Source organism: Phalacrocorax carbo, chromosome 10 (assembly GCF_963921805.1).
Source record: "Phalacrocorax carbo chromosome 10, bPhaCar2.1, whole genome shotgun sequence".
Taxonomy (NCBI): domain Eukaryota; kingdom Metazoa; phylum Chordata; class Aves; order Suliformes; family Phalacrocoracidae; genus Phalacrocorax; species Phalacrocorax carbo.
The window spans coordinates 1,409,139-1,436,269 of NC_087522.1; the positions used below are offsets into that span (position 1 = coordinate 1,409,139).

At 46.1% G+C, this 27,131-nt stretch overlaps 1 protein-coding gene across 8 annotated transcripts in view; it reads left to right on the top strand.

Moving 5' to 3' along the window:
• The first annotated feature begins 33 nt into the window (after window positions 1–33).
• Window positions 34–27,131, top strand: part of ARHGAP17 (Rho GTPase activating protein 17) — a 48,249-nt gene continuing 21,151 nt past the window's right edge. For all 8 annotated transcript variants that reach the window (XM_064461333.1, XM_064461340.1, XM_064461336.1 and 5 more), the window contains exons 1-2: window positions 34–201; window positions 23,123–23,162. In XM_064461333.1, the coding sequence (XP_064317403.1) occupies window positions 149–201; window positions 23,123–23,162 (93 nt within the window). In that variant the 5' untranslated portion in view covers window positions 34–148. The remainder of the gene's footprint in view (window positions 202–23,122; window positions 23,163–27,131) is intronic.

Here is a 27,131-nt window from a genome sequence, read left to right on the forward strand (position 1 = left end):
GGGCGGGGCCGGAAGCGGCGGCGGGTTCCGGGGTGGGCGGGGCAGGTGGTGCCGCCGGGAGCGGGAGGAGGCGGCGGCGGCCGGGGCGGCGTGTGGTGGTGGAGCAGCAGCGGGTGCCCGGCTGGGGGCCGGGGGAGCGGCCGCCGCCATGAAGAAGCAGTTTAACCGGATGAAGCAGCTGGCCAACCAGACCGTGGGCAGGTGGGCGCCGGCGGCGGGGCCCGGGCTGCCGCGGGAGGCCCTGTCCGGGCTGGGGCTCGGGCGGCGGCTCCGCTCCGCTTCTCCCTGTGGGGCCGCGGCGCTGAGGCGGTGCCGCCGCCGCGGAGCGGGCGGGGGCCGCCCGGAGTCTCGGCCCGGGCGGGGGGCGGCGCGGGGGGGCCTTTTGGGGAAGAAAAACTTGTGTCGGCTCAGAGAGAATCCGGCGGGGCGGGGGGCGGCGGAAACCCCCTGCTGCTCGGGAATTCAAAAAAATAAAAAAAGCACTAGGAAGGTTGCGGTGTTCGGTCTGGGAGGCGGGAACGGGCCTGGGGGGGGTCACCGCCGTGAAACGCGGGGTCGGCGCCGGGGACGGGGGGGAGCCGGGGGGCAGGGGGAGCCGCGCCTTTGTGCTGGCGAGGAGAGAGGGGGAGGCCCCTCAGGGGCTGGGGGATGCCCGCGCGCCGGTGTACCAGTGTGCTGGCGGGTGTACCGGCTGCGGGCCGGGCGGGGCGGGGGCTCTTCGGGGCTCCCCTCGGCCCCCGGGCGATTCGCTGTTGCTGTGGGATTGCTCTGCCCCCGGCCCCGCGGAGCTATTTGCGTTCTGCCCTTCCTGTCTGGGTTTTTGTGACTTTCATTTCCTTTGTGACTGTCTTAATATCCAGTTACTTGATGGACTTCTCACTCTTTTTTCGCATTTAAGAAGACTTCAGGGCGAGCATCCTCTGCAACTCGCTTTTAACAAAGCAGAAGCCTTGTAGGTATGATTGCCATCCATTTCCAGACGTCAGAGTCTTGGAAGGTCTTTAGCCTGATTCTGTGGAAACAAATCTGTGCAGAGGCACCAGGGTGCCCGCCCGCACCTCTTCTGGGTGCGAAATATGCAAATGTAACTTCACTGCGTTTCTAGTCAAGTTCTATATTTCTTTTTTTCCCAGAAACGCCTCTCTTCTGTCAGTGAAAACCTCATCTGAAAGTATGTACTCATACTGAAAGTGTAAACTTTCATATTATCTGAGGTTATACTTTCATGGCCTCCACTCCAATAACACACTTAATACGTTGTTTATTTTCTTTGGGGCCTACATATGTATAAAACAGGTCAAGTGTGTCAGCTAATAATGGCTAAGTAGTAGATTTTTGACAGGGCGTTTGTGTTGCTGTAAAAGCGAGCATGACTTCCGAAACAATCTGGTGCCCTTTCATTCCCATTTCATACGAAGTAATGGATTTTTTTTTTTTTTAAATTGTCAGAGTGATTATTGGCATTCCCTTTTTGCTTGCGTCAGGCTCGCAGCTCCAAATCCCAAGTGGAATTTCAAGTAATCTGCATTCTCTTGAGCAGGATAAACATCTCGGGCTACTCTCTGCTCCAAGGGGAAAATCAGAATTAAATCTGGAGAGCTGTTTGTAGTCGCGTAGGCGTTGGGAGGTTCGTGATGACCTTTGACTAAGTGCCGCCGAAGCCGGTGGAAGCCGCGGCCATCGGTCGTTCCACAGCGGAGGTTCGTGGGTGTGGTTGTCTGCGTGCGCGGTTATTGCTCACGCTGCTTCCCCAGGTACTCTGCTGGTGCCGTAGCAGCCTGCGTCCGGAATAGTGAAGTTCTCTAGCTTCATTAAAATACAGACAAGTACCTATAATTGTTTTTCATTAAACATGATTTAAAATTATGCTGGCTCGTTTGTTTTTATAACCTTAATATTAATAGTTAGCTTAAACTCTGGTGCTCTTTGCTCTCTTAGTGAGCATTAGGTGCTCTAGGTGTCCCTGCTCAAGCAGGGGGTTGGACAACATGATCTCCAGAGGTCCCTTCCAACCCCCACCGGTCTGTGATTCTGTGGTTAAGTACAAGCACATCCTTATTGGCTCCGTCTTTGCTTATAGAGTGTTTTTTAATATCACAATATCTTTAGTTGCATGGATTCTTTACCCACGAACATGCAAACTTTTCTTCTAATTGAGTAGAGGTGGGAAGGCTCTGAAGAGAGAGGGTAGTCATAAAGTTTTGACCAGTGCTTGTTGCCTCTCACATATTATTTATATCCTCGTGTTTGTAATGCTTTGAATGAAGCAAATTGACCCTTCCAGGGTCAGTTCTAGGGCGTGGTTTGTGTAGTCTTGGTAGCACGAGGTGGTACTTACTCTTTTGTTGTTGACCTTAATATTTGTGTCTTTCCAAGAAAAAAGTCTTCAAAGAAAGACGTGTATGTAATTGAAATAATTTTCATCACTGTAAATCTGCATTAATTCTAATGAAACTCAGGAAACTGAGTTTCTGGATGTGATTTGGGGATGGGAGGGAAAGAAACAAAACTCGGGAGGTTTGTGTTGGCTCTCGCAGTGGACGGTCCTGGCAGGTGAAGGAGCTGTAACAGGGGAAACTCGGTGAAGACAGCTTTATGTTTCCCAGAGTGCAGCGTATTTGTGTGCACAACCGAGCACTGTTTTTCCCCAGACCTGTTTTTTCTTTAGTCTTTTTGGATCATCATCACAGTGCTTTTATCTGACTTTCAAGATCCTGTTGTCGGTAAAGAGGCTGAAATCAATCCTTTGTATTAGGTGGTCACTTAGAAACCAGCAGCCTTTTAAAGAGTAAGTGCTTTTGGGGTCGTCAAATCCCGCAGTCTAGTGAAGACTCTGATTTGATTAGAGTCAGAGATAATTTCTGGAAATGCTTCTGCATCGGTTCTCCTCCAGCTGGGGAGGCGAGAGGGATGTCTCGGCCCTGCAGCGCTGAATCGGGAAGCCGAGCGTGGCTAGACCGATCGGTGTACAAAGAAGGAGAAATGGTTCGCTTTACAGTTTTCATAATAGCTAACTTGAAAAAGGTTTTGTTTCAAGAGGTATCAAATGTGCTATTAAAATTATTTGGTGACTAATACTACTAGCCTCCTTACATTTCACGTACCTGCCAAGCGTTCAGATAGTCACCGGGGTCTTATTTCATTTCCCAAAGTAAAATCACTTAGTAGTGAAAGGTTTGTGATTGGTTTCACTTGCAAATATCAGGCTGAGGTTTGCAAACCTTGGGCAGTGCTGTGTCCTGTGGCTTCTGCAAGCGCTGCACAACTCATGGGAGACGTGGGAGGTGCGACGGTCATCGTTGAGCAGGGTCCTGCGGGCAGCGTTAGCAGGGGCAAGTGTTTCTGGCGCTGGGTACCAGCACCAGGAGTGAACCGTTTCAGTTTTGTGGCGTTGAAGAAAAAAGCGGGGGGAGGAAAAAAACAGGTTGCAGTGTGCTGCTTATCTGTCGGTACTTTTTCACCTTGCTGCTTTCTGAGAAGATGGGTTTATATTGCATTCATGTAAGTCATTTATTAGCTTTTTATAGTTGAACAGAATGAGGAAACAAATCCTATGTCAGAAGGACGCTTCTGATTATGTAAATGGATTGGAGAGATGCAGCAGTCAGTATTTCAAGAGCCCCTGCACCGGTGGGAGATGGAGCTGGTGAATAAACCGCCCCGCAAGAGAAGTGGTATCTGGGGGAGCAGGCTGGGGGTCAGTGCTGGGGGTCGTGTCCCCTGCTGCTGCGGGCTCGCCTGGGGCACCCGGGGCGGTGCGTGGGCTGCCCGCTTCCATCTGCTTCCCCGGGACGTCCACCCTTCCACGTAATCTGCTGCTCCGCTGGGTGATCTTTAGCTGGCTGTTGCTTTTCGTGGTGGTGTATTAGGAAGGGACGTGTTCCACTGCTCTTCTTTTCACTCATTCAGGGCTTTTTTTTTTTTTTTTGACCATAATTGAGGGGTGGGGAGAAGAGGCATGTTATCGTGCGGTCAGCAAACCGTGGTTATGCCTCAGTGATGTGCCTTAACCGTGGGTTTGTTCCCTTCAGCAAAGGGACGTTCAACTCTGAAACAGTTCAGGATTTATCCCGTTCGGCTCACCGTAGGTATGAGTGATACCGCCTTTCTTACAGATGACTTCCAAAGGTTGGCACCCTTGGCCTGTGCCATGGATCTGCGGCTTGGGATCACAGAAGCAGCTCCTCAGCGTGAAAAATAAGAAAAGATGGGTAAGAGCTTCATTAAAGCAGAGGAATGGCATTTCTGGGAAGCCTAGGAGTCTGCGTGGACAGTATTATCTAGAATTATGAAATATACAGAGGAAACTAATTAAAGAGGGGATTAGCTGAGCGGAACAGGATTCCACCATAATTAATAGATGTGTTAAATATTTTGCAGCAATTACCTTCCGGATGTTGTTGGATGCCTTAAGACAAGTATTCAATCTGCCACAGAGTACTTTATGTATGTGACAGGTTTGTTGTAAGTGCTGCAGGTGTGCGAGCAAGCCTGTCTACTGAGGGGAACAACTGAAGTGCTGCTGAACCCGTACAGTAAAATATCAATTGCTCATCTGTATAAACCAGGAGGAAAGGGGGAAGCGAAACAGTATGTCTTGCCTGTCATTGGAAACTGGCCATTCGAGCACTGGTCCCTCTAGTTCTGTGGCGGTGTCAGCCAGCGATGGCTGCTTCAGGGAGCCCGTCCGAGCCCGGGCCAGGCGACCGGGACAGCCTCCAGGTGGGAGGTGGCGTCAGGACTTTCTCAGGTCAGTCTTAGCCAGGGTGACGGAGCAGGGGCGTGCAGGGCGGCGGAGGCGTGCCTCACCAGGAAATCATTAGTTCCACGTGAGCTGAATTAACGCATCAGAATAAACTGGCGTCTTGACTGTGACGGACACACAGCTAATCACACACCACAGCTGGCTCAAATCTGACTTCATTTTGAGCTACGTCCAAACGCCAGCATCAACAACTGGAAACAGCTTGAAACTTTTCGTTAGGCTTGAAAAATTGAGGTGGGGAGGGGGTGAAGAAAAGAATAACCTTCGTTCTGACCTTCATGGTTTCACGTGGCCTGTGATTCCTTAGAGGCCACATGCTGAGATTGCTTCTCAAGGAATTTATGTATTAATTCCTCTAAACCTTCGTTTGTTGTGAGGACCAAGGCTCGTGCCCACAGTTGTTCTGTTCCACACACGCGTTTCGTGCGTGCTTTGCCTGGGTAGAATACCTTGTGAAATGGAAGTCGTGGGATAGGCTTTAGTACATGCTGCCTCCCGAATTTGAAGAGGTGAGGTACTACCTTCCTGGTGTGACTGTACCTCTCCTCGGGATGCTTCATACCAGAGACTCGTTCTAGCAGATGAGCTGTGCATAGGCCCAGAAATGAAAGGGATTATGTTGTGTATGACGTCAGCAAAGGTAATTCTTCATATACCCACGAGTGCTTGTCTTATAGTTCTCATACCCTTTTATAAATTACAAAGGGAGATGTTTTGATTAGAAGCTCGGGAAGTATTCTCCTTTCTGGTTGCAGTCATCTCTAATGAAAATAACCATTCAGAGGTATTGTCATTAAAGGCTTTCAAATGATATGCTAATAAGCATGTGAACTACGTAGCGAAGTAATTTGTGTGAGGAATGAGTCCACAGAGGTGTCTGTGTCATGCTCTTTACTTACAGAAAACCAGGTTGGTAATTCATGACACTAGTTAGACTGTCTAACAATTTTATGTGAGTTAGGCTTTCCTGCCTCTGGGGACACAACTATTCATGCTGTTCCCATCAATTTCTGTTTTTTGTCTTCTAGGTGCAATTGACAGGCTACCATGCAGACTCAAAATTACTCTAGTCAACTGGCCTGGAAAGCTTAGGTCTGCTGAAGTGATCTAAGATCAAGGCTGATGGCTAGGTGGACATAGTTACTAGGAGAGATGCTCTTATCTGCCCTTAGGCTGCTACAGTAATTTCAACCAGGAACGAGCAGCTCTGACTAATGAGAAATCTGGAAGAGACCACAAACCGCCTTAGAAAGATCTTTTTTTTTAATGCAAGAAGCTAACTGGCTATAGTTTCTTTTCTAGTTTTCCACCATTTAAGTACAACTCCTTGCATACAGACAGGTTTTCCAGGCCCCGTACACATGACATTGCTGTGACTCAACAGGAGCGTTTGAACGTCTCTTTTAATAGCTCATGCCCTGCACAAAAGTTACTACGCTAAACTATATTTAGTGTTTCTTCAAGCCACTTGGCTGGCTGTAAGTCGTGAGTTGGAATTGGTGTTATTGTAACATAATTATTCCATTAAAGTTATGTTAAAATGACTGTTATTGAGTGATTGTGTGGAGTAAGGAGCTCCCTACAGTCAGCAATCTAACGTTAACCCTGCAATGCCATTTAATGTCAGAGAAACACTTCTCTAATGTTTTTCTGGTTACTGGGGGGGGAAGAGTATGACCCCAGTATTTGAAAATTTCTGGCTCACCCAAACATCCTTTTAAAAAACCTGAAATACAATAAGCGCTACTTACTTGGAGTGATTGTTGGCATTGGTAGAGAGATTTGAAGAAGTGGTAAACAACACTGAAATATATTTATATGCTACAGGCAGGGAGAGCATCTGCTTTGTGCTCGGTCGACACTTAGGCTGGCACTTGCCTACATCTGAGTACTCACGAAAAGAAAAATCTCATTTCAGCGTTTATAATAGTTGTCTTAAACATTTCCTGTTTATCTCCAAATGAACTTCGAGGTCTCTTTAATTACCAAATTAACTTAGATCTTTCTGGATGGAAGATTAGTTCAATGACGGGTTTAAAGAGTCTGAGTAGATTGAATTAGGGAGGATCTGTTTTCCTGACCACGGGCAGACTTTTGGGCTTCATGTAACTGTTGGGGGCTGATGGAAATGCAACGCGTGCAAACGCAGACGCACTCGTATACTAATAGCAAAGGGAATGCATTATCTAAACATCTGCCTGGTGGTAGTTTGGCTGTTGGACAGGCAGAGCAGGGAAGAAGTAAGCTTTGTATTGACCGAAGCACTGGAGTTGGCATCTGCAGCAGCATAAAGTGCTCGTTCCTTGTGAGCCGCTCCTGGGCTATTGAATGGGCTGTGCAGAACTCTGCCAAATGGTGTTTCCATCCGAGATGTAAGCAAGAAAAGAACAGTTACCCCTTTAACACTGCCTCTCGGCCTCGGCAGCATCAACAGAGCTTCTTGGTATCTGCGTATTTATCTATTTCCTGCGCCCTCTGGGGAAAACTGACACAATGTAATGCGTTGTGCAGCTCAGGAATCTGATTTTTCTAACAGTACAAACTTCCAATTATAGAAAAACATGCAGCCATTATGTTTTCAGTTTCGGGCTGCTTCTCGTGGTAAGACTTGGCACTCGTGGGTGTATTTGCGACTGCTGTTAATGCAGCAACAAAGGGCGTAGCTTGTGGATATAAATCGTGCCCAAGCTGCGGTCTAGATTTGGTTTTGTAAGCAGGTCCGTTAATCGCATTGATCCATGTACCCTTCAAAATGGATCAGTAAAGCCGAAGGAAAAATCGCCTGAATTTACCGAAGTTGAGGGCTTTAGTGACTTTGTTCAGTCGTTCTGCTTCAGCGCACGACGTGCGAGCTGGTGGGGTCTGCCGGGCTGAACGCCTCCTGCGGCTGGTGAGAAGGGCTACGCTAGAGCTACGCTGGCACCTCCGGCAAGAAGGGAGGTCTTGACTGTGACCAGATGGTCAGGAAACAGGAGTGTATTCTGGCCTGCTCTTAGGTGTTCCCTCTAAGTTTTGTAAAGGCAGTTAGTTTATCAGTATCTCTTAATTCCGCCTGGACCGAGATGATCTCATGGTGGTTTAAAGTCCGGGTCATCAAGAATCTTAAGTTTAGAAACTCTTAAGAAATTAGGTTGTGTTTTTAAGAAACACTTCTCAGCAGAAGTTGTTCTCTGTGCTCTTGCTGCGTTGCAGCGTGGTGTTTTCCAGAAAACCACCATAGCAGACTTTCTAGATACCAGTGCGGCATGAAGTAGCGCTCTTATAAGGGCAGCAACAGGTTTTAAGTCAATGAGTAAGTATTTGCTCAGCCCTCAGTTTAAAAAGCCTCATCGCTTGTGATCTAATTCCAGACCACATGAAGACCTAGGAATGCCTGGACTGGGCTGCGTTGCCTTGCGCAAGGTCCATCGGCGAAGGGTGCGAGGCTCAGACATCCCGTGGGATTTCCCACGTGTGTTCTCACGGCCGCTGGCTGCGTCTGCCTCGGGAGCTTCCTGAGCCAGAGGTGGCTTCTGCACGGCCGGTGTCTGACAGCACCAGGCTCACGGCGGTCCGTGCGTTCGCCCCACCGCTGCGACACAGAGCTCCACCTTACCAAAGGGCTGAAGGATGTGTTAAGGCTCTACTCTGCTCCCCTGCTTCTCCGAAAGGCCACGTTTTGATAGCCTCGACTGTTTGTTTTCGCAAGTGAAATGATGTAGGAGAGAAGCGTGTTTCTCTGTGCCTGCAGTGCGTAAGAATGAGCTCCTGGGTACCTTGTTCTCCTGAGCAGTGGGTGCTTCCAGGGCAGGTGAAGCTTCAGGTTTTTTGCTTCCCCTTATTAGATGCACAAAATGCCTTTCAGACTTATACATAATTTTCTGGTATTCGGTGGCGAAGTATGACTTGGTTTAGTTGTACTAGGTTTTGTTGGCTTGAAGATACCTTAATAAAATGTTGTGCTTTCTATTAGAGAACTAGTTAAAGCCTGCTGTACAGAAGAGAAAAGTAACTTTGTGGCTGACTTGCGTGTCAAGTGCTGAGTGGGCAGTGTGTAAAATACTTCAGATTTTTGTTGCAAAAAAAGAAATTAAAGGAGTCCAGACTCAGGGGTTTGGGAAATATTAATTGCCCTCTTGCATGCATGTCCTCATCTCCTTTGGCTCTGTTCATCACGCTGCAGCTTGATGAAACAGATCAGACTGATAAAATATTCACAGCAGGCAGACATGTACCATGGGATCTGTTGTAGCTGGGTCGTCTTGGGCTTCCTGTTTTGCTGGGGGTCAGGGCTTCACAGCAAGGCTGAAGGTAGCATCTGCCTCAGGAAAACAGTCTTGCGTTACCTTAAAATGATGAATAAAATGTAATTTTTCTGTGCAGAGATTCCTCACGTGGTTTCACAAGGCTTTGGAGGGTCTGGGGCAGCAATAACGGCTGTGCCAAAGCTGGAGCGCTGCGCTTGTGCCACATCCCCGGCTGGACCCATGTGGGAAGCAGAGGGGGCTGAAAGAGTAGGAAAGGGTATATTGTGCAGGAGTGTTAGGTGCATCCAAGGGGGAGGTTTTGGTATCTGACATAACAGGAGAGTAGCGAAGGTAAAAACACAGTTGGTGGCAGCTGTTCAGCTAAACTGTCGGCTGCGCACCTGCGCTCGGGAGGTGGGGTCCTACTCTTCTGAGATTTGGTCGTATAAACAAAATAATCTCGGCATTGCCCTCTTTGTGGATGATGCTGTGATTCCTTGATTCTAGCTTGATCTGATGGTGGGTTAAATGATTTTGGTATCAGGTTATACCCAAAGTCAAAATCCTAAAATAGTAATGATTTAATCTGCTAAAATAGCTAGGAGTGATCTAACAAGCTGTTTCAACCTGATGCTGTAATGTGACACGCTTGGGATTTATGAAAGCAAATGTATTTCTGAGGTACTTGTGTGGTATTTTTAGGTTTGCTATGATAATGGATCAGATACTGTGATAATGTGACCAGAAGCGCTCTTGAGAGGTCGTCGTATTAGTAAAGGATGAAAAGCCGAATACACAGGACCTTTTTAGGATGTTCTTAAATGAAGTGTCTTAGCATGTTAGAAATGTTTTCTAATATTTCTATTATTTTTTAATATTTATTAATATTTCTGGAAACACGGTTTCCAGAAAGAAAGGTTGCATAACCTGTTCAAAGAAGTAGCTCCATTTTTTGGGGTGCTTTCGGAGAACCTCCAGCCCCTGCGCTGGGCCTTGCAGCAAGGCGGCATCCCCTGTTTGCCGTGGCACAGCTCTCATCTGAGGCCTGGCGGAGTTGAATAATGCAAAATAAACTGGGTAAGGTATGGCTGGTCTCCGGTAATTCAGAAGCAAGAGGCTTCACAGCAGTCAGTGGTGACATCGCGAGTGGTTTTAGCAGATTCCTGTGCTCGATTACCTCATTTTTTCAGGGCTGCTTCGTTGCGGTAGGTACCAGTCTTGAAAGCAAGGCTAAATTTGATCCTCGCCGACAGTCATGCTTAACGCAGCACTTGATGTCTAGGCAAGAAAAAAAATAGGGAACTTTCGAGTATCCTTTTTATCCGCAACACTGCTTCGTTGGCTGAATGAGAACATTTTGGTTAAAATTTATACCTTAGGAACCGAAGAGCCTTAAAAGCTTCGAGTTTGTAATTGCTATTGCATTGCTGATGAAAGCATGTCAGAATAGTCGTGCATCTTATGCTTGGACAATCGCGCTGTCTCAACAGGAAACAAGCTTTCATAAATACACGCCAGCTGGGTGAGGTCACAAGTTCTTCTCCTACGAGAGGTGGAGGCTTTTCTTCCTTGACACAGGTTGTTTTCTTGTGAAGTTAATTGCATTGCAAAATGACAGGAACATCCTGGAGTGACTGCAGCAGTGACTCAAAGAGCCAGGGGATCTGCAAGAAATGAGTATGCAAAATATCCAAATTGGTTTTAGGTGAGAAGGATCAATAAAGGAAGAGTTTTTTTCCTTCTGTTTCACAAGTTGTCCTGTGCCAGAAATTGCTGGACTGAGATTTCTGGAGAAATATATTTGTTGGCTACATTGCATAATTCTCAGGACCCCAGTGACACTTCCAGAGTGAAAATGAATAAAAGGAAAACGGGTAACTTGTACAGCTGAGCGTTGCCCAGAAGAGGCAGGTCGGTGCTGAGGGCTGTTAACGCCGTTGGAGCGTGCCACTTGTGGCATGCACACACATCCTCGGTGGCAGAGGTGAGGCTGCAAAAAACCACTTTAGCCAGCGACAGGGAAATTAAGTTATCAGGTTGGCCTTTTTGTAGAAGGTAAGTTGCCTTGCGTGCAGGTTGGAAGGCTGTGGCTGTGATGGGGCTTTGAAGAGCACAGCAGTTTATTCCAATGCCAACTTTGTTTTGCATCCGTGAGCTAATTATCGAGCAATTGATAGGAAATGTTAATCTACCTGATGAAAAGTTCTGTTTTCTGCAGACAATGAAGGGCAGATAGAAAGCCAACGTTTTCGTACAGAAAAATAATTGTGAGCTAAACTGTTGCAGCTCCTTAGTCAAATCTTTAACTGGTTTGTCTCGCTGTAAGCTGATTTAACACGCAGATTAAGTGTTCTGATCTGATTTTTTTTTTGTAGGAATGGAACAGTAGGATAAAGTAATCCTGGTTTTGTAACAGCAGGTCCAGGTGTGTGTTGAAGTACATACAGGTTAATAAACCTTGATTAGGCTCTTAGTCCGAGGCTCGCATTTCCTTCTCAGAAATCTAGTGACAGAGGTAACTTTCAGTTTCACGCTGGAACAGCAAAAAGCATCGTGTGCAACGCATGGCAGGGCGGTGATGGCATGGCTCTGCGTGTTACACACATTAATACGGGCTTGTATACGCCGTATCTAAGCAACATAAAAACAGACGGCTCTATCCAGTGCCGCAAAACCCAGCAATGGGATGAGTCGTCGCGGTTGCGGGCCGGTTGTCAGACTCGGCTCAGAAAGTCGCTTTCCTGTTGGTGAAACATAACAAAGGGTTCAGCCGTTAATTGTTAATGATGGCGGCTGGTCAGACAATCGGCGCGAAGGCGTCATCGTGAAAGGGGCGTAAGGAATAATCCCTGTTTTGTTACTAACCTACTAGTCAGTTTTGTATAACCTCAGGTCCCTGAATTCCCTTCTCTTTTTCTTTACTGTTACTTCAAAGCTTCCAGCTCCTTTGCCTTTTAGTTTCTATTCCTCCTTCATTGTTCTGCCTTTTCTGTGTTTCCTTGTTTTGCTTTTTGTGTTGATGCGGTTTGGTTCCTTTTCAAAGCCTTTCTCTTGCCAGTTTTGTGAATCCCCAAACTTAAAATACATCTCTCTGGACAGTATATTAAATGAAGAACAGGGTTACCTTCGGTGAAATGTTCATTTTTGGATTGGAGGTGTTTGACACTTCTGCAAGGTAGCTGTAGTGTCCTGCCAAAGGGCAGAAAAGCACAAAATTATGCAAAAACCACCCAGGATTTCTTTTAGCAGTTCAGTGTGTTTTGCTCATTCCTGTACTGCGTATTTTTCCTTTTCAAACATGTCTGCCCTCCAAAAGGTTTGCCTTTGCAACAGGTAGTACTGCTTCTTGGAGTCTTTTCCCGTGACTGGCAGTCCAGGACTTCTGGTACAAGGAATCATAACATTAAAAAATGTCTTGAGTTAGTGGGCACCTGGTTTGCGGCTAAATGGAAAGCAGCGTCTTGTTTGAAAGTTCAGGATGTGTTTGAGGTTTTTTGGTGGTGTGGGGTTGGTTTTTTTTTCCCTTCTTTCCTTAAATGTGAAGGAGTTCTCATGTCAGCAGGTGGTTTGGCAAGGGGACTGGTCCTTGCCTAAAACGAAAAGCTGCCAAACCCACGCGCAGGAAATTCGTGAGCCGTTCTCTTATCCAGAAACATCAGCTGCTGCCTTAATTCTGCGGTCAAGAGGTACCACTGCATCATGCTTGCAGCAGCGCCCGTTCTGGCGAGCATTGATTCTGTAGCTGCCCTTCTGTTTATTCCCACCCCTTCTTCGTGCTTGCACGCGTGATCTTGGCGGTGAAGTTAATCTGACTGAAAAATGGGTTTTCCAACAAGGTTAGTTTTCAGCCAGGTCAGTCCTGTGAGCTGCTGACTAGTGGAAATGCTTGTGCCGGGCAAAGGGAGATGGGAGGTAGGAGGGAGGACAGGATGAGTGTTTTCAGCAGCTCTGCCAGCTGATGTCACCTCAGTGTTAACGAAATGGTGGCCCCAGGCTGCAGTTTCATGATCAGTTTAAGCTGATCTTAAGTAGCTGCTGCTGCTGAAAGGGACAGATTTCCACTCTCCCTGCCCAGCCTGCACTGGTGCCAGCTCCCCTTCCCCGGGGGCCGGGAGTGATGCAGCCATGGGGCGGCCTGGGGAGGGGGCCGAGACAACTGGAAACCAGTAATGTCTTTTATTGGGCGTAATTCCAGTCTGAGCTGCCTGTGGCTGCTCCTGATGCAGGGGAGGGATGCAAGGACCAGGGCTGGGTGCCTGAAGGTCGGGGAAGGGGGACTGCTTCAGGCAGGGCTCTGGAAAGGAGAAGCGTCGTAGGGAAGCGTGTGAGGGAGGAATCCGACGTTTGCTCCTTGTCGTGGGGTCAATCTGACGGTGACTGCAGCTGGCACGGGCTCAGGCTGCTGAGGAGGGACAAGGTGAGCTGCTCCGGAGAGCCGGCCCGGGGAAGGGAGGTGGCTGCACCCTGATTTACCGCTACACTTTGCCCAGGTTAATTTTCAACTAGCCCTAGTTCAGGTGTGACTCCGGTTGTGCGTGCTGCTGGGGCACACAGGCAGTGGGGGAATTCCCATTTTGCCAGCAGCAACGTTTATGTTGGCATACAGGGATTGTGAAATCGCACCTGAAATTGAGGAACAACAAATTCAATAATTATTTAGGTTGCTTTCTGCTCTACTGTCACTTATATGAAAACTGCCCCCAGCTAACTTCACATAAAATCATTCTATATAAGTAGAAGGAAAGGTTGTTACTTGCTTGCGGGAGGGAAGGTCTTGTGTGAAAATAAACTTTTAAATGTAAATAGATACTGGACCGTTAAATATTAAAAAGTTCTTTACCAAGATGTTGTGTGAGGGTGTTTGCATACATTTTTTCATAAATTAACTGGTGTGTTTGGAAAGTTCAAGTTCTTTAGTAATGTTAAGTAGAGTGCACTTAGCGAGATAAATGTATATTGTAATACATAAAGGGGAAAAAAGGAAGTCATAGGAAATATAATTTGATACATTTTGAAAGTTCCTGGTGTAGCTGAGCTTTGTCTGGGATTCCTCGGGGGTTTTTTAATCACTAATTTGTGACAACTTGACATAGGACTTCTTACTTTGGAAGAAAACATATGACCCCTGCTAGGTTTCATTCTGACTGGATTTAAGCATTTAGAATTTTAATCCCCTGGAGCAGAACTTTGCATTTCCTTCTGAAGGTATTAATACTTTCACAAATCAAAGGCACTTTTTAAAAAAAACCCACACTTTGTTATGTTGGCCTAACATACTGTGAGTGGAGGTGTGGATTTTTTGAAAGTCGAAAAGAATACAGGGAGAGCTTCACTAGCTAAAACTCTGTTCATGGTACGAAATAGTAGGTTAGCAGTAAGTATTTGATTTGCTGGGACAGTAGTCAGCTGGAAGCACTTAATTGTAAATTTTCATTTGTATCTAGAAGTTCCAAAGCTATCAGACTTATCAGAAACTGCTCACTGAAACGTTGCTTCCTCCATCAAACAAGATTCCTTTAAATCAGTTCTGCATTTAAACCGCAATTGTATTTTTGGCATCTAGAAAGTTCAGCTTAGTCGTCTCTAATTTATAGTGCATGCAGCTCAAAATGATCTACCTGGATTTGTTGCATAGACCGAACTCTTTGAACAGTATTTTTTTTCTCAGACTGCACTGTATTTGGTTTAATTCTCAATATTTGAAATTAGAAACACGTATATTTTACAAGGAGGGGGTTGGAATTCTGAAGGGCAGCACAGGGCCTTGCTCTGTGCAGGGACTGCAGCTCCGAGAGTGGCCCTAAAATAGGATTTGGCTTGAGCCGCGGCTGTTCTAAATAGCTAAATTTACTGCCTTGCCTGGGAGAGCAGCCTTGGATCCATTTCCTTTACGAAGGAATTTCAGATCCCTTAATGCGAACAGTCTGCCATGGGTTTCCCTGCAACTGCGAAGGGACAGCCTGCTTTCTTTCCAAGATGATTATCTCTCTAAAGCCTGGTCTGCCTTTGATTAGAGCAGGCAGGCTTCATTCTTATACATCGGGTGGCTGAGATTAGAAGAAATCAAAGTTGCAGCTTTCAGATCGAGTGACCAAGCGAAGATTGATGGAGGAACTCAATGGAGAAGGGAAGACAAAGGAGCAGAAATCTCCATCCGTTTATTGAGGCCTGAGTTGTAGTTTTGCACCTCCCGGGGTTCTGAAGATAAAAGATCTCGATTAATTAAATATTTTGGTGCTTTGGAGGTGATGCACCATTTTTTTTAAAGCACTTTCTGCATGGGTTAAAATCGGTGACCATCACTTCAGTTTGAAAACTGGTTCTGCAGCGAGGACCTTCCGCAGGAAGGGAGCCGTGGGTTTTCTCCTCTGAAACAGCAGCCTTCGGTGTGACTTCTGCTGCCGCCGCTGAAGAGCCCATGATCACCAGATTTATGATGAAAGTGGTTTTAAAGCTTGTGCAGAAGTTTGTTGTTAATTTGGGTGAAAAAACAGGGATAATAGGCTGTTCAAAATGGAAATTCGACTCCAGATTCAAAGTCTAACTGGTGGCTGGTTGTGAGTAGCGTTCATAAGGTACTACATAAATATTGACATGATTTTAAAATGTTTAAAAACAACTCACAAAATATTGATGCTTACCTTGGGTCTTGCTAGTTTCTTTTGCAAAAACCCAACCACGCTGAGGATCCCAGTTCGTCACCGTACTTTCGGTATGAGTGCTGGGGTTTTTTATGGTGCGGAGTCAAAAGCGGGATTCATTTGGGGCCTGTGTGACATAATGAGCTTGGTTTCTGTGGTGAGAAGTGTACTTGGCCAAACACGTTTCTGCCCTGGCTTGTCTTCAAAGTGCTGTGCAGGTGAAACCGAACTCCTACAGTATCTCCACAAAGCTGAGTATTGCCACAGGCTGCCAAAGGAAGCACAAGAAAACCTTCGTGATAAAGTGGTTTTGAAAAGTGACCTGTAATATATGCATTTGAAGGCGACGGTTGCAGGGTTTTTGCTTTCCAGTCGCATGGAAAGATCCTTTAATGTGTTAAAGACCTCTGCTTCTGAAAAGCATCTGGAAATGGGTGGAATATGGGGAGTGAGAAACGTGTCTATTCCAACCTGCGTTTTCAATTCTAGTTCAGGTAAGGAGCCTTTGCGTGAGCCTGGCTGCTCGGGGGGAGGAAGGGGCAGGGAAGACCTTGCCGAGTTCTTTTGAGCTGGGAAACAAGAGGTTCCCTGCATCACTTTGATTTCTTGAAGTCAAAACCAAGTAAACTAAGGAAGAGACTGCTATGAACAACAGTTTACTACTTGTTTGGATACTGGCTGCAGCAATCGCATTAAGTGTATGGTAAACAGCACTGAGGCGTCGCTTCTCCTGCATGTTGGTGCCTATTGAAGAGGTATCACTGAGTTTGTGGTCTTGTACAGCTGTTTCAGCTCTTTCCCCCGGTGGAAATTTTCATTTAGCTTTAATGATTTGATACATTTAATATTTAGGTTCCATAAACGACAAAGCATAAAATACAGCATTCACCCAGCTTAAAAGGGAAGCCTGTTGCTGGATTTTAGCACCACGTCCAATGCGTGAAAGTCAGCTGGTGTAATCCTTTCAGTTATGTTTTCGGTGAAGTCTGTCTTAGTGAATGTTAAAAAAGCCAACCTCTTAGGAGGGAAATTGTCATCTAATTCTGGATTCCTTGTTTTGGAACAGAGCTGCTGATTCTTTCTTTTTTCCTGGCAGCAAATCCTGCCTATTGTATGTGGAAAGCAAGGCAGGATGTGCTGCCAGCCCGGCAAAGGTGCTCTGAAGTGTTAACTCGCCAGCAAAGCTAATCTGGTTACTCGTGGTAACAAACAACTGCTTTGTTTAAGGAAAACCGAACAGCAGGGAGGCTAGCTTTAGTTCTGTCTCATGTTTCGGGTGGATGCCTCCTTGCTTCCGCTGAAATCTTTCCAGAGTTCGGGAGCGTGGACTCGTCGTTCCGTCGCGAGGCGAGCTGCCCTCCCGTGGCATCGCCCGCCGCTGCCCCACCTCCCATCCGCAGTGCGCGAGTCCGCGTCTGTTTCCACTTCGACGTTTGAACTGAGTCACTTGTTCTGTTGGGAATGTCCAGGGTTTTATGGCTCTTCGTGTCGGGTTTGCTCTTGTTCCTTCCCTGTTAGCCTTTCAGGAGCGTAAATTTCCACTGGTTTATGTAGCTTTGACCTGCTTTGGAGATCAGCCCCTGGGTCAGGACTGATGCCCTGGTGCTGGACAGGACCCTGCTGCGAAGCCAATGACATCTCAAATATTGTTTAGATGAAGCTTTTTTTTTTTAATCTCCAGTGCTGGTTTAATAGAGCCCTCTTCATTTTATACATGGAAATGTAAATTCTTTCCCGGTGCAAGATAAACACTTTTATCTCAGGAATTCTCATCTGCTGTTTCCAGATGTACGGAGAAGACTTCTGGCCTGGAAGTGTGTAGGAGCCGTAAAATGAAAAAGTGAGGGGACCAGATGTAAGCGCGTGGGGTGAGCGCGGTTCTGCCCGCGCTGCTCGCCGCCGAGCCGGGCCGCCAGCCGCAGCCGAGCCCTGCGCGCTGGGCTGTGCTCAAGGGCCTTTCCGGAAAGAAGGGAAGGAATAAAATGGATGAGACTATAAAACACTTAGAGGAGGCCAATTGCGGGCACATGCAAAACATTTTTAAAAAGCCACGGCAAGCTAAGGTACTGTAATTAACATGTCTAGAATAAAAAATAGTCTTCCCACTCTCAAACCTCTTGTTTTTTTTGCTTGGAGTGAGTTAAGTCAATCACTTCTGGCCATGCCATCCCCAAAATAAAATGGCACCAGCATTTATGTGGTGTGACATATTTCATGTTAAGTACACTGTTGGCTGTCTTAAAAAGTGTTTGAAGAATCAATTTGGTGACAGAAATTTTGTGGAACGTTACAGTTTCCCAGCGTTACGGTATCGGAAAGTAGAAAGCTAGCCCTGCTGAGGTTTTTTGGCTGTCTTTGAAGAACCTGACCTTCACCAGCTGAGCTGTAGGCAGAGCCTAAGGCGCTCTTTGCGACCTGTTCCCACCCCAGAGCTGCGCCAGCAAGAGTATGTGTCCGAAGGGGGAGCCTGGGGAGCTGATTTGGCTGAAAAGTAACTGTTCCTATCAAGTTATTTTCAGTCAGCCAAGCTGCCTGAGCTGGCTTCCACCCGGGCTGAACCAGTTGTGGTAGCAGTGCGGGAGAGGGACAGCGAAGAAATGAAGAGCTGTTTTTGCTGCCGCCGACAGCAGTGCACAGCAGGCAGGGTGTTGTGCGAGCTCAGGCTGAAAAGCAGTTTGAAAGTACTGTTTTTATGGAACTCAGTGGTTTCGTCCTCTTTACTTGTTAAGGGGGCAATTATAGCTGGAACAAATGATTGTTCAGTTTGGGTTTTAAAAATCAGTCTTTCAAAATGCACTGCTGCACGGTGATTGAAAAACTTCGTACCAGCTGATTCATGTAAAGGTTCTGGTGTAACAGGTATCCTGCCGAGCAGCGGAGCAGAAAATCTTCACCTTCGGGTCTTGGAAGCCTTCCTTTCCCAGGGGACCAGCTCCGTCCCCGCTCCCAGCGGACTGCTGCCAGTCTAGCAGCTACGGTACGTGCAGGCGGCTGCTGAGCAGCCTGCGCGCCGCTGCCGCGGTGGCGTGCGATGCCAAGCCCCGTGCGCGCAGCCCGGCGTCCCCCAGGCTGCTGCTCGCGCCGGGCTCTTTCCTGTCTCGGGCGAACACCGCCCCTGTCACCGGAGGTGTCGGGAGGCTCCGGGCTGGGCAGGCCCCCGTTTCCCCACTGCCTGCCGGCGGATCCCGCTGTCCGGAAGCGCGGGGATGGCTCCTGCACAACAGCTCGGTCGCAAACCCGCGTGTTTGGGGCCTCCCGGCACGCGGGAGGGGCTCAGACGGCAGGGCGTGCTTTCCCCGTTAGTAATTGCTTTGGAGGGACCTCGTTTTGCAACTGAGAACTAACTGTTTGGATTGTATTGAGTTTAGCTGCTGGGAATGTAAACAGCCATAGCTGCTGTAGGCTGGGCTTCATAATCTCAGTTCGGGGTGGGCTGTGTTCGTGGTATCTCGTGGGGGAAGCTTACAGTGGAGGGTCTCCAGGCTGGAGGCCAGCTACCGGCACTGCTGGGCTCGATAAAGCCCTTGGGAACACTCCCTGCTACTAAATCTTCCAATTCCTAATCGGTTCTTGATTCCAGGAGGATCTCCTCATCGCATTGTGCTACAGACTGCTTAAGATACAAATAAGACCAAAGAAGGGATACAGACAGAACTTTTAGGTAGCAGTGAAAAAGAAACTGTTATTTTCTACAAGTTTACTAATTCTTTAATTAGTTGGCAGAAGGAATTAGTGTCCCATGAAGCTGCAGTTAGATGCAAAATTTAAACAAGTAGTACCTGTTATTCAGAGGGAGGCAGAGGTACCTTTGGTTTGTTGCTTTTTCCCTGCCCAGTGCAGAGATAGGCTGTGCTGCTACCACAAGGTTGCACTCTCTGTCTCATGGTTGTGGTCCTTGAAAAACAATATTATTTAGTGGCTCTTTCTTGGCTTCCTTATTAAAGGTGGAATGTGGGCCTGCAGGAAGGGCGAGGTCTTCCCTCCTGCATTTCCAAACCTGCCATCGTCATCAGTGGCTTTTCTAAATCAGCGCTGGCCTGGGGACGCTGTCCTGCTGCCACCGATGGCTGGGCAAAACATCCCTGACCTCAGAGGAGGTCTGGATTTTCAGGCTGTGACTTTAAATCATTGATAAACCAGTTAGGTGTACAGAGAGTGCTTAAGATAAATATATGAAAATTGGCTTGCTATTCACATAATTGTATATAGTCTGTGGGTGACCATATTTAAAATGGAAACAACCTTCTGCTAGCCCATGGCTGAGCTGTCTCTGCTTTTCACTCAAATGGATATAATTTCCTAGGAAAAAGGAGAGGAAGGAGAAATCAAACTTTCAATGAGTCTAAAGTTGTAGGGAAGCTCTATTCCGCTATTTGATGGATTTAATGTAGTTGTGGCTAAAGCTGTCCAAAAGCATCCAGGGACTTTATGGTACTATAATGAAAGGTTCTGTTGAACACAAATATGGAATAATATTAGGAGCATTGCTTCCCCTAAAGATAACTTCTTTAAAATGCATTTCTTGAATCCCAGTAGCGAAAAGTGAATTTATAAAACTTAACAGTAATTTGATTAGTGCTGCATGGGTGGGAAAAACTCTGTGAACTCTCAGTCAGCCACTGCTCTTGTGATTATCAGCAGTTCAGTGGTTTTAATGATGTGTACATATCCAGTTATAAGTACTCTTAGGTTCTTAGAAGCTGTTTTGAATTACGCCACCCAAAGCGGCTGTTTTATGTCCTAAAACTGCCGGTCAGATTAAGGCTGTGTGTTCTCTTCTGGTATGTCAGATCTCCGCTTCTGTGGCGTCTGTTCCATGTCACGTCAAGATGTGCATGTGTCAGCAGCCAGCGTGAGTGAGCTGCTGAAACGCCTCTGTCTAATCTGACTCTCTCTTACGCTGAGCCAGATTAAGGACTAGAGGGATACAGGGGAGTCGGCGCAAGCTTCGGTTGCGTCATGTAGATGTAGAAACCATTTTTGCCTTAAGCAGATTTCTAGGCTAAAGGAGGAAACCAAGTCCTGGATGTACGTGAAGATGGAGACGGCAGCTGCTCTGCCATTACTTTTGCCCTCGTCTGTTAGACGTAGTTAATCCCCGTACGCCATGTGTGTGGCACTGCTGCTGTCTTGCTGCTTTTCCAGGTTACCCTGGAAAGATTGAGTCCCCTAGCAGGCCAGCTGCTGGAGCTCTAGCAAACTGCCACGCTGTTCTTCTGTTAAATGCTGATTGCTTTAACTAGGAAATCTTAATATGGTTGGAACTGCAAGTAGCTATTTTTAAATATAAAAATGCAGTCATTTCCAGTAGGCTGTTTTATTTATAAACAACTGCATCTGTTGATGAGAAAAGCCTGTGGTTTTGCAGAAGACACTTTGAACTGTATTGTTTAGCACGCTTATGGCAGGTAACCACAGCCTGCTCAGCCTCCTTCCTCCTCAGGGCTGCCCTCCCTCACCTTCAGTCCGCCGGTCCTGGCGTGCAGCGTGCCGCCTCGATCAGGGCAGGATTTTACCCGACAGCTATGTGAATTGGTGCCTTTTTATGTGCGTTGCTTAGGCTGACTTGGTATTTGAGATGAGCGTTTCCCAAGATGTGTCTAGGTGAGGTACAAAGCTAAGGCGACGTGCCGTTTGGTAGCATCGTATCAGCTCTGTGCCGCGTGCCGTTTCTTAAAGGTGGGTAAAATTTAACTTCGTGAAAGCTGTTAGTGAAAAGAGTCCGTTGACCTGTGGAAAACAGGACTGAGAAAGTGGAGAAGCCACGTCATCCGTGGTAAATAGAGCCCCCTTCTTCATGAGAGGCAGGTACAGGATCAAATTCAGTTTTAGAAATAGAGGCGGCTCATCTCTGACGTGGTCTGTTGAAGGGCAGAAAACTCTGGCTGCTCAAGAACTTCCTGTAAAACCATCACCATGCACAGAACCGTGTTCCTACAGAAATGCTGAGTAGCTCTGTATTCTCCCATCAGATCAGTTACCTGATACGTGTAGTAGTGGCCACTTAAGATTAGATTAAAATCTGTTTAAGAACGTGCTGCTATAACTGGAGTATTCTTACACTGTAGTCCTTCCATGTAATTTCTGGTGAGATTTTTCAAGACTTAAAAATAATCAAATAATTGCCCTCTAACAGGATATAATTTTGATCAGACACAGTATTTCTACTTGTGTGGAAACAAGCAAGCATGGTGATATTTACAGTTTATGTTGCTATCAAAGCATTTAAGTGGCTTTTGTCTCAGTCTTGTTGAGGTTTTGAGCATTACTGTATTCTGGTATTTAATAATGAAACACCTTATGGTTCACAAATAGTTCAAGCAGATAATGTGCCGTGAAACTGAAGTCAAATGCCTTAAAAAACCCAAGGAAACAAGCGAACAAAAACCCCAAATTTAGAGTGGATGAATATTGTCTTTGGAGGGATTTTGTGTTCAGCTGATGAAGCCTGATAAGAAAATGAACTTTCTGTGCACGACCAGCCTCGCAGTAGATCAGTGGACAGACTGCAGGATCAGAAGGAAGGCAGTGTCATAGACGGGGAGCTCTGACAGCAGCGGGGGAAGCTCTCTGAACGGGAAAATAGCGTACTGGAGTGCCTCCACGTCCTCTGTAGCAATAGGCGTGTAGTAACGGTGAGCAGCCGAGTAGGAGAGATCACGGGCGAACTAAATTTATCTTTCTCTGTTTTATAGACCTAGCAAAGGTAGGATCAAGCAGAGTTACAGCAAATGAGTCAACACCAAGCCAATCTGTGTTGACATTAAACAAAGCTTATGTGTAAACTGGGATTGGAAGGTGTGGAGTTGGATGCGTCAAGGTTTGTGTGTTTGTAACAACCGTTAATGTTTTCTCTGGAAGTATGTGTGAGTATTCAGGTATGTTTCTGCTGAGGATAGACCTTTACTGGGAATACTATTAACTTCTGATGATCTTTCTAAGTAATAAATCTTATCTTTTAGTATAATGGAAGTCCGTGAAATGAGTTAATGGGAGATTTCTGACAAAGGTGGTGGGCATGTAAGGTTAAGGAAAGGTGTTCAGGCTGCCATTGCCGCCGATTGCTGATTGATAAAGCTCTGCAGTGTGAAATACAGAAAGATGAAGTTGGCTGTCCTTCTTTTCTAATGTCTTTATATTCCTTTACATTTGGGTGCATTGATAATATTACCGGATTAATGACACGGAGTGAAATTCAAGTTGCTTCAATACATCCTTGCATTTGAGTGAAGTCACTCCGGATGCCGGTTTGCTTCGTGTTAAGCCATGTGCAGCCTGAAATATCGCTGAGCTTGGGGCAGCGGGTTCGTGCTGTGGGTCACTGTGCCGGGAGCCAGTGCTACGTACCAACCTGGTGGTGTTTGCAGCAGCAGTCATAATGAGATTGTAACTTGAATCTGAACGGCTTTTTGAAAGCATTGTAGCAATCTTTGACCCTGGACGTGCTAATTAGTCTGACAATGGTCTCTTTTTTTTTTTTCCTCCCTCAGGGCTGAGAAAACAGAGGTACTCAGTGAAGACCTGCTGCAGGTATTGTAACGCAGTTAATATGTATTTTTTTAAAATGCTCTTTGTGAAGCTTGAGCCTTCTGAGCTTTGTGGAGTATGTAATGTGGGGACAAAAATATGCAAATGACAGGGATGAAAACAAGGATCTCTTTGGCTGGATTCTCAGCACATGAAAAACCTATGATACAGTTTGAGTGGAAAAACTCAGGTACTTTTATTTCTGAATCCAATCATATGGCTGGATAAAGTGAAAGTGGAAGCATTTTTGCTTTTAATTAGATGAACTAGCTTGTTAAGCTTAGGAGCCATTAGTGCTAATGACTTGCCAGTCTGTCTGGTGGAGGACGATGAGCTGGGAAGAAACTGTGATTAGGCACAGCTGGTTTCTGTCTTCATTTCTGTTTCTCTTGAGTTCAACTTGGGCCTTAAGAGAAGTGGCAAAAAACATGCCAACTGCTTGCTAATAGATAATGCCAATTTTTTCTGAAAGTCTGGAGTTACTCTAAGTAAATGTACAAATGCTTCTGGTTTGGCTTGTGATGTTTGTTCTCAAATGTGTCACACTGGCATTTGATTTGTTTGCAGACTTATCTTTTTGAAAGTTTACCATCTAATCAAACATTGTTTTCCTGGTGGGATTTTAGTCACAACTGCCAGATTAACAAGGTTGACTGATTACACGGAACAAATTTGGTTCCAGATTTGTTCTGCATAGTTTTCTTCCTCTTGTTACTTTGTGAAGGACTTTTAAAAGTGGCAGAAGGTGAATTGGCAAGGTAGGTCAGGCTAGCTGCTCCACGGGGCCTCGCCTGTAAGGGTTATTTCAAATTGATTACAAAGCATCTTAGTATGTTTAAGTTCAGGACCTCTATACGAAACATGGAAGCCAAACAGATGATGCAAGTACTTCTATTTCAAATCTCTCTGGCAGTTCAGATTAAGTAGGACATGAGAGAATATATCGGCTTTAAAACTTGAATTCAGCACAAATATATGAAATCATCTTGAGTAAGGGTGAAATGAGCTGACCTGACACGTTTTACCCTGCGTTCCTGCTTTATTGGAACCATAAATATCTTGACCGTTTGACAATGCTATATTTAATTTCTAAAGAGATGTGCGCAACTAAATGGCATAAAGGATGTTAAAACACCTTGATAGCCTTCACGGGCCCATCTGTTTTCTTGGTTAGCTGCAGGATAGTAACAAGAAGTGAAAGCCAAGAGTACTGCTGCTTGTTGCCAAAAAAATTTTGCAAGCAAGGCTTTCCCAGGCACGGAGCAGACTGGCTACACCCAAGTGGAAGAATTTACTCACTTGTTTGTTTGCTCTTGGGGGCTTGTGGAGGGGAGGGAGGCTCTTATCTAACCCTTAAAAGCGTGGTATGGTTCACTTTATAAACATTTTTCACAGCATTCTTTTTTTATATTTAGCTCAAGCTTTGACATAGGATTGCCATAGCTTTTTTACTGTTTTCTCAAGTGTAATGCTCCATTTTAAGTGTCTCTGTTAAATGTGCTCCTGTCTGAAAACAAGGAATATAATTCAGTACTGGAAATGCTTCTACAATAGACCCACTTTCTGGCATGCCCTTGTAGCATATAATAAAGCAATTGTGTGATGTTTCGTACGCTGAAGATGCCCTGTGGGTACAGACAGCATGGCCTGTAGGTCACATTTTTGGTTCAAAGGTAGCTTAATAGAGATTAATGTCCTTCGTGGTTTCCCTGACATCTATGAACTAAAAAGCAGATCGGAGAGGGGAGGGTATTATTGTGAAGTTCTGGGGTCACGTTCCTCCTATCAGTCTTCTGCCCTTTGAGTTTGGCATTCAGACTGCTTGGAAGGCGGCTCCTGGGAATATACGTGCTCCAGGGTCCAAGGAACACAAGCCACCGTGCGTGGCTGACAAGGGCTGTGTTAGTCCGCTGGGATCTGTAAGAGGGTTCAGTTACAGGATGCCACCGTGTTTCAGGTGTGGGGGGAAAAAAAAAACCTGCGCTCAGTATTTTAAGATGTCTTAATTACGTGACCAAAGATAAATGAATGCTTTCACAAATAATGGATGGTTTAGAATGCGTTGGTGGTGTTTAATTTTGAAGATAACACAACAGAAATTGTCTTAGCTGCAACAGCAGACCACAAACAGTACCTTCATGTTCATGTATCTTCATGTGGACTTTTTTGAAGTGGACTTAATTTTGATCTTGTTGATATCCGCTCTGTAAATAAAAGGCAATGCCTTGTGCTTTCAGAGCAGTCCTTCTCGGGCAGTTTCTCTGCACTTCAATGGATTTTCACTAAGCTTTCTGAGCACCTCAACTTGGGTTCATCTTGTGGCTGTCAAGAGCTTTTAGTCTCCTTCTTGCCTCATGTGGCCAGTGAAGCTTCAGCCTTCCTACGCTGGTCCTCCAACTCACCAGCTGCCCTGTACTGGTGGTTCTTCACCTTCCCTTTGGACTGGTAGAGGTGGCTGCTGGGCGGGACAGCCCCAAGGCCCAGCTTTGCGTGTTCCTCCAGGTTACAGCTTAGCAGAACTGCTGCTCCCCTCTTCGGAAAGGAAACGGGGAGCCCAGTCCTGCACTTGCTCGTGCGTTCAGGACGGGACTCGTGCCCAGCAGCGGCGATTCTGCGCTGATCCTCTCCAAGTCCCCGTCTGTCTGTGCCTCCCTCTGCTGGCATCTTCTTCCTCACCACTTCTCCCAACCCACGCCCCGAAGCCTCCTCGGCTGTTGGGTCTGCTGTCCCTTTTCGTAGCTGTAGTTTTTACCAGCTGCTTTTGTTGGGACCTGATTACATCCTTCCAGTTGTAACCGCTTTAGGGATACGCGTATCCCATCGTAGTAGTGCCAAATAAACCTGTTGGGAGGAAAAACCATGTCATTCTTAACCTGGATGCGTAATGTTCCAAACAAGAATCTACAGCATTTTGTGTTCGTTAGAACATAGAGATCTGCCATCCCCGCAAAAACCAGCCGTCTGTCTCTGGCTTTAAATGCAGGTGTGGTGCCCTTAACAGGGGCTAACACAGGGCATAATAACCTGGCGCTAAAGTTACCGCTCTTCAGCTGTATTAATGATTGATAGGAAAGCTGGGGAGAATTATTGCCCTCCTGAAAGTGTAATAGGACTGATTTTTAGAGCTGTATCAAAAACTGGAGTCTGTTCAGGTTATTTCTGCAGATGAAATCTACTTTTTTTCTCCTTGCTTTTAAAATAGAAGCCATTCCAAAGGGCCTCCTTTTATTCTTGGTGAGTCATCAAAATGCAGACAAACCACATTCTTTTGGTGCTGTGCACAGAGAGCTCCGTGCCATAAGCAGTTCTGTCCCCCTGCTCATCACTTTGCTTTCGGTGGTCTTTGAAATAATCCAAATTCTCTACTTAAAATCCCTTAAAAGAACAGTTTATTAACATATATCTTTGTCATATTCAGCCTATGCGTTAAGCCATGTTTCAGAAACACTGTGACAAACAGAATTCTTGTTTGTGCATTGACGCCTATTTTTTTCATTCCACAGCCCTTTTGAATCCCATTAATCTCTCTCTGAAAATATTATTTTGCTTAGCATGCGGGAACTTTGTCCTCGTATTTAACGGCCAGAGGAGGAGAGGCAATAGAAAGCTTGCAGTATGTAGGTTGGGCCCAGTGTAAAGGAGTGGTCAGGCACATCTGTAGCCTTCTATTTTACAAGGTTGCAATGAAAAAAAAGAGTTTTCCCACAGCTTTCTCCCTAAATTAGTGTCTTAAATATCTGCATGTGCCATTCATCTCAGGTGGCAAGTACCAACCTGATTCTCTTTTGCCGACGCAAAAAATAAGGGCGATGTTTTTCTCCCTCTTCCAGTCTTGTGAGCGTTGTGAGCTCCAACTGAATTGCTGTGCCACTGAGGGAGGAAAAAAGCACTTTAAATCTCTTCCCAAGCGTTTTTGCTGTCAGGCACTTCTGCTAAGCATCTGACCTTCTTGTAAGCTGTAGAACTTGAGAA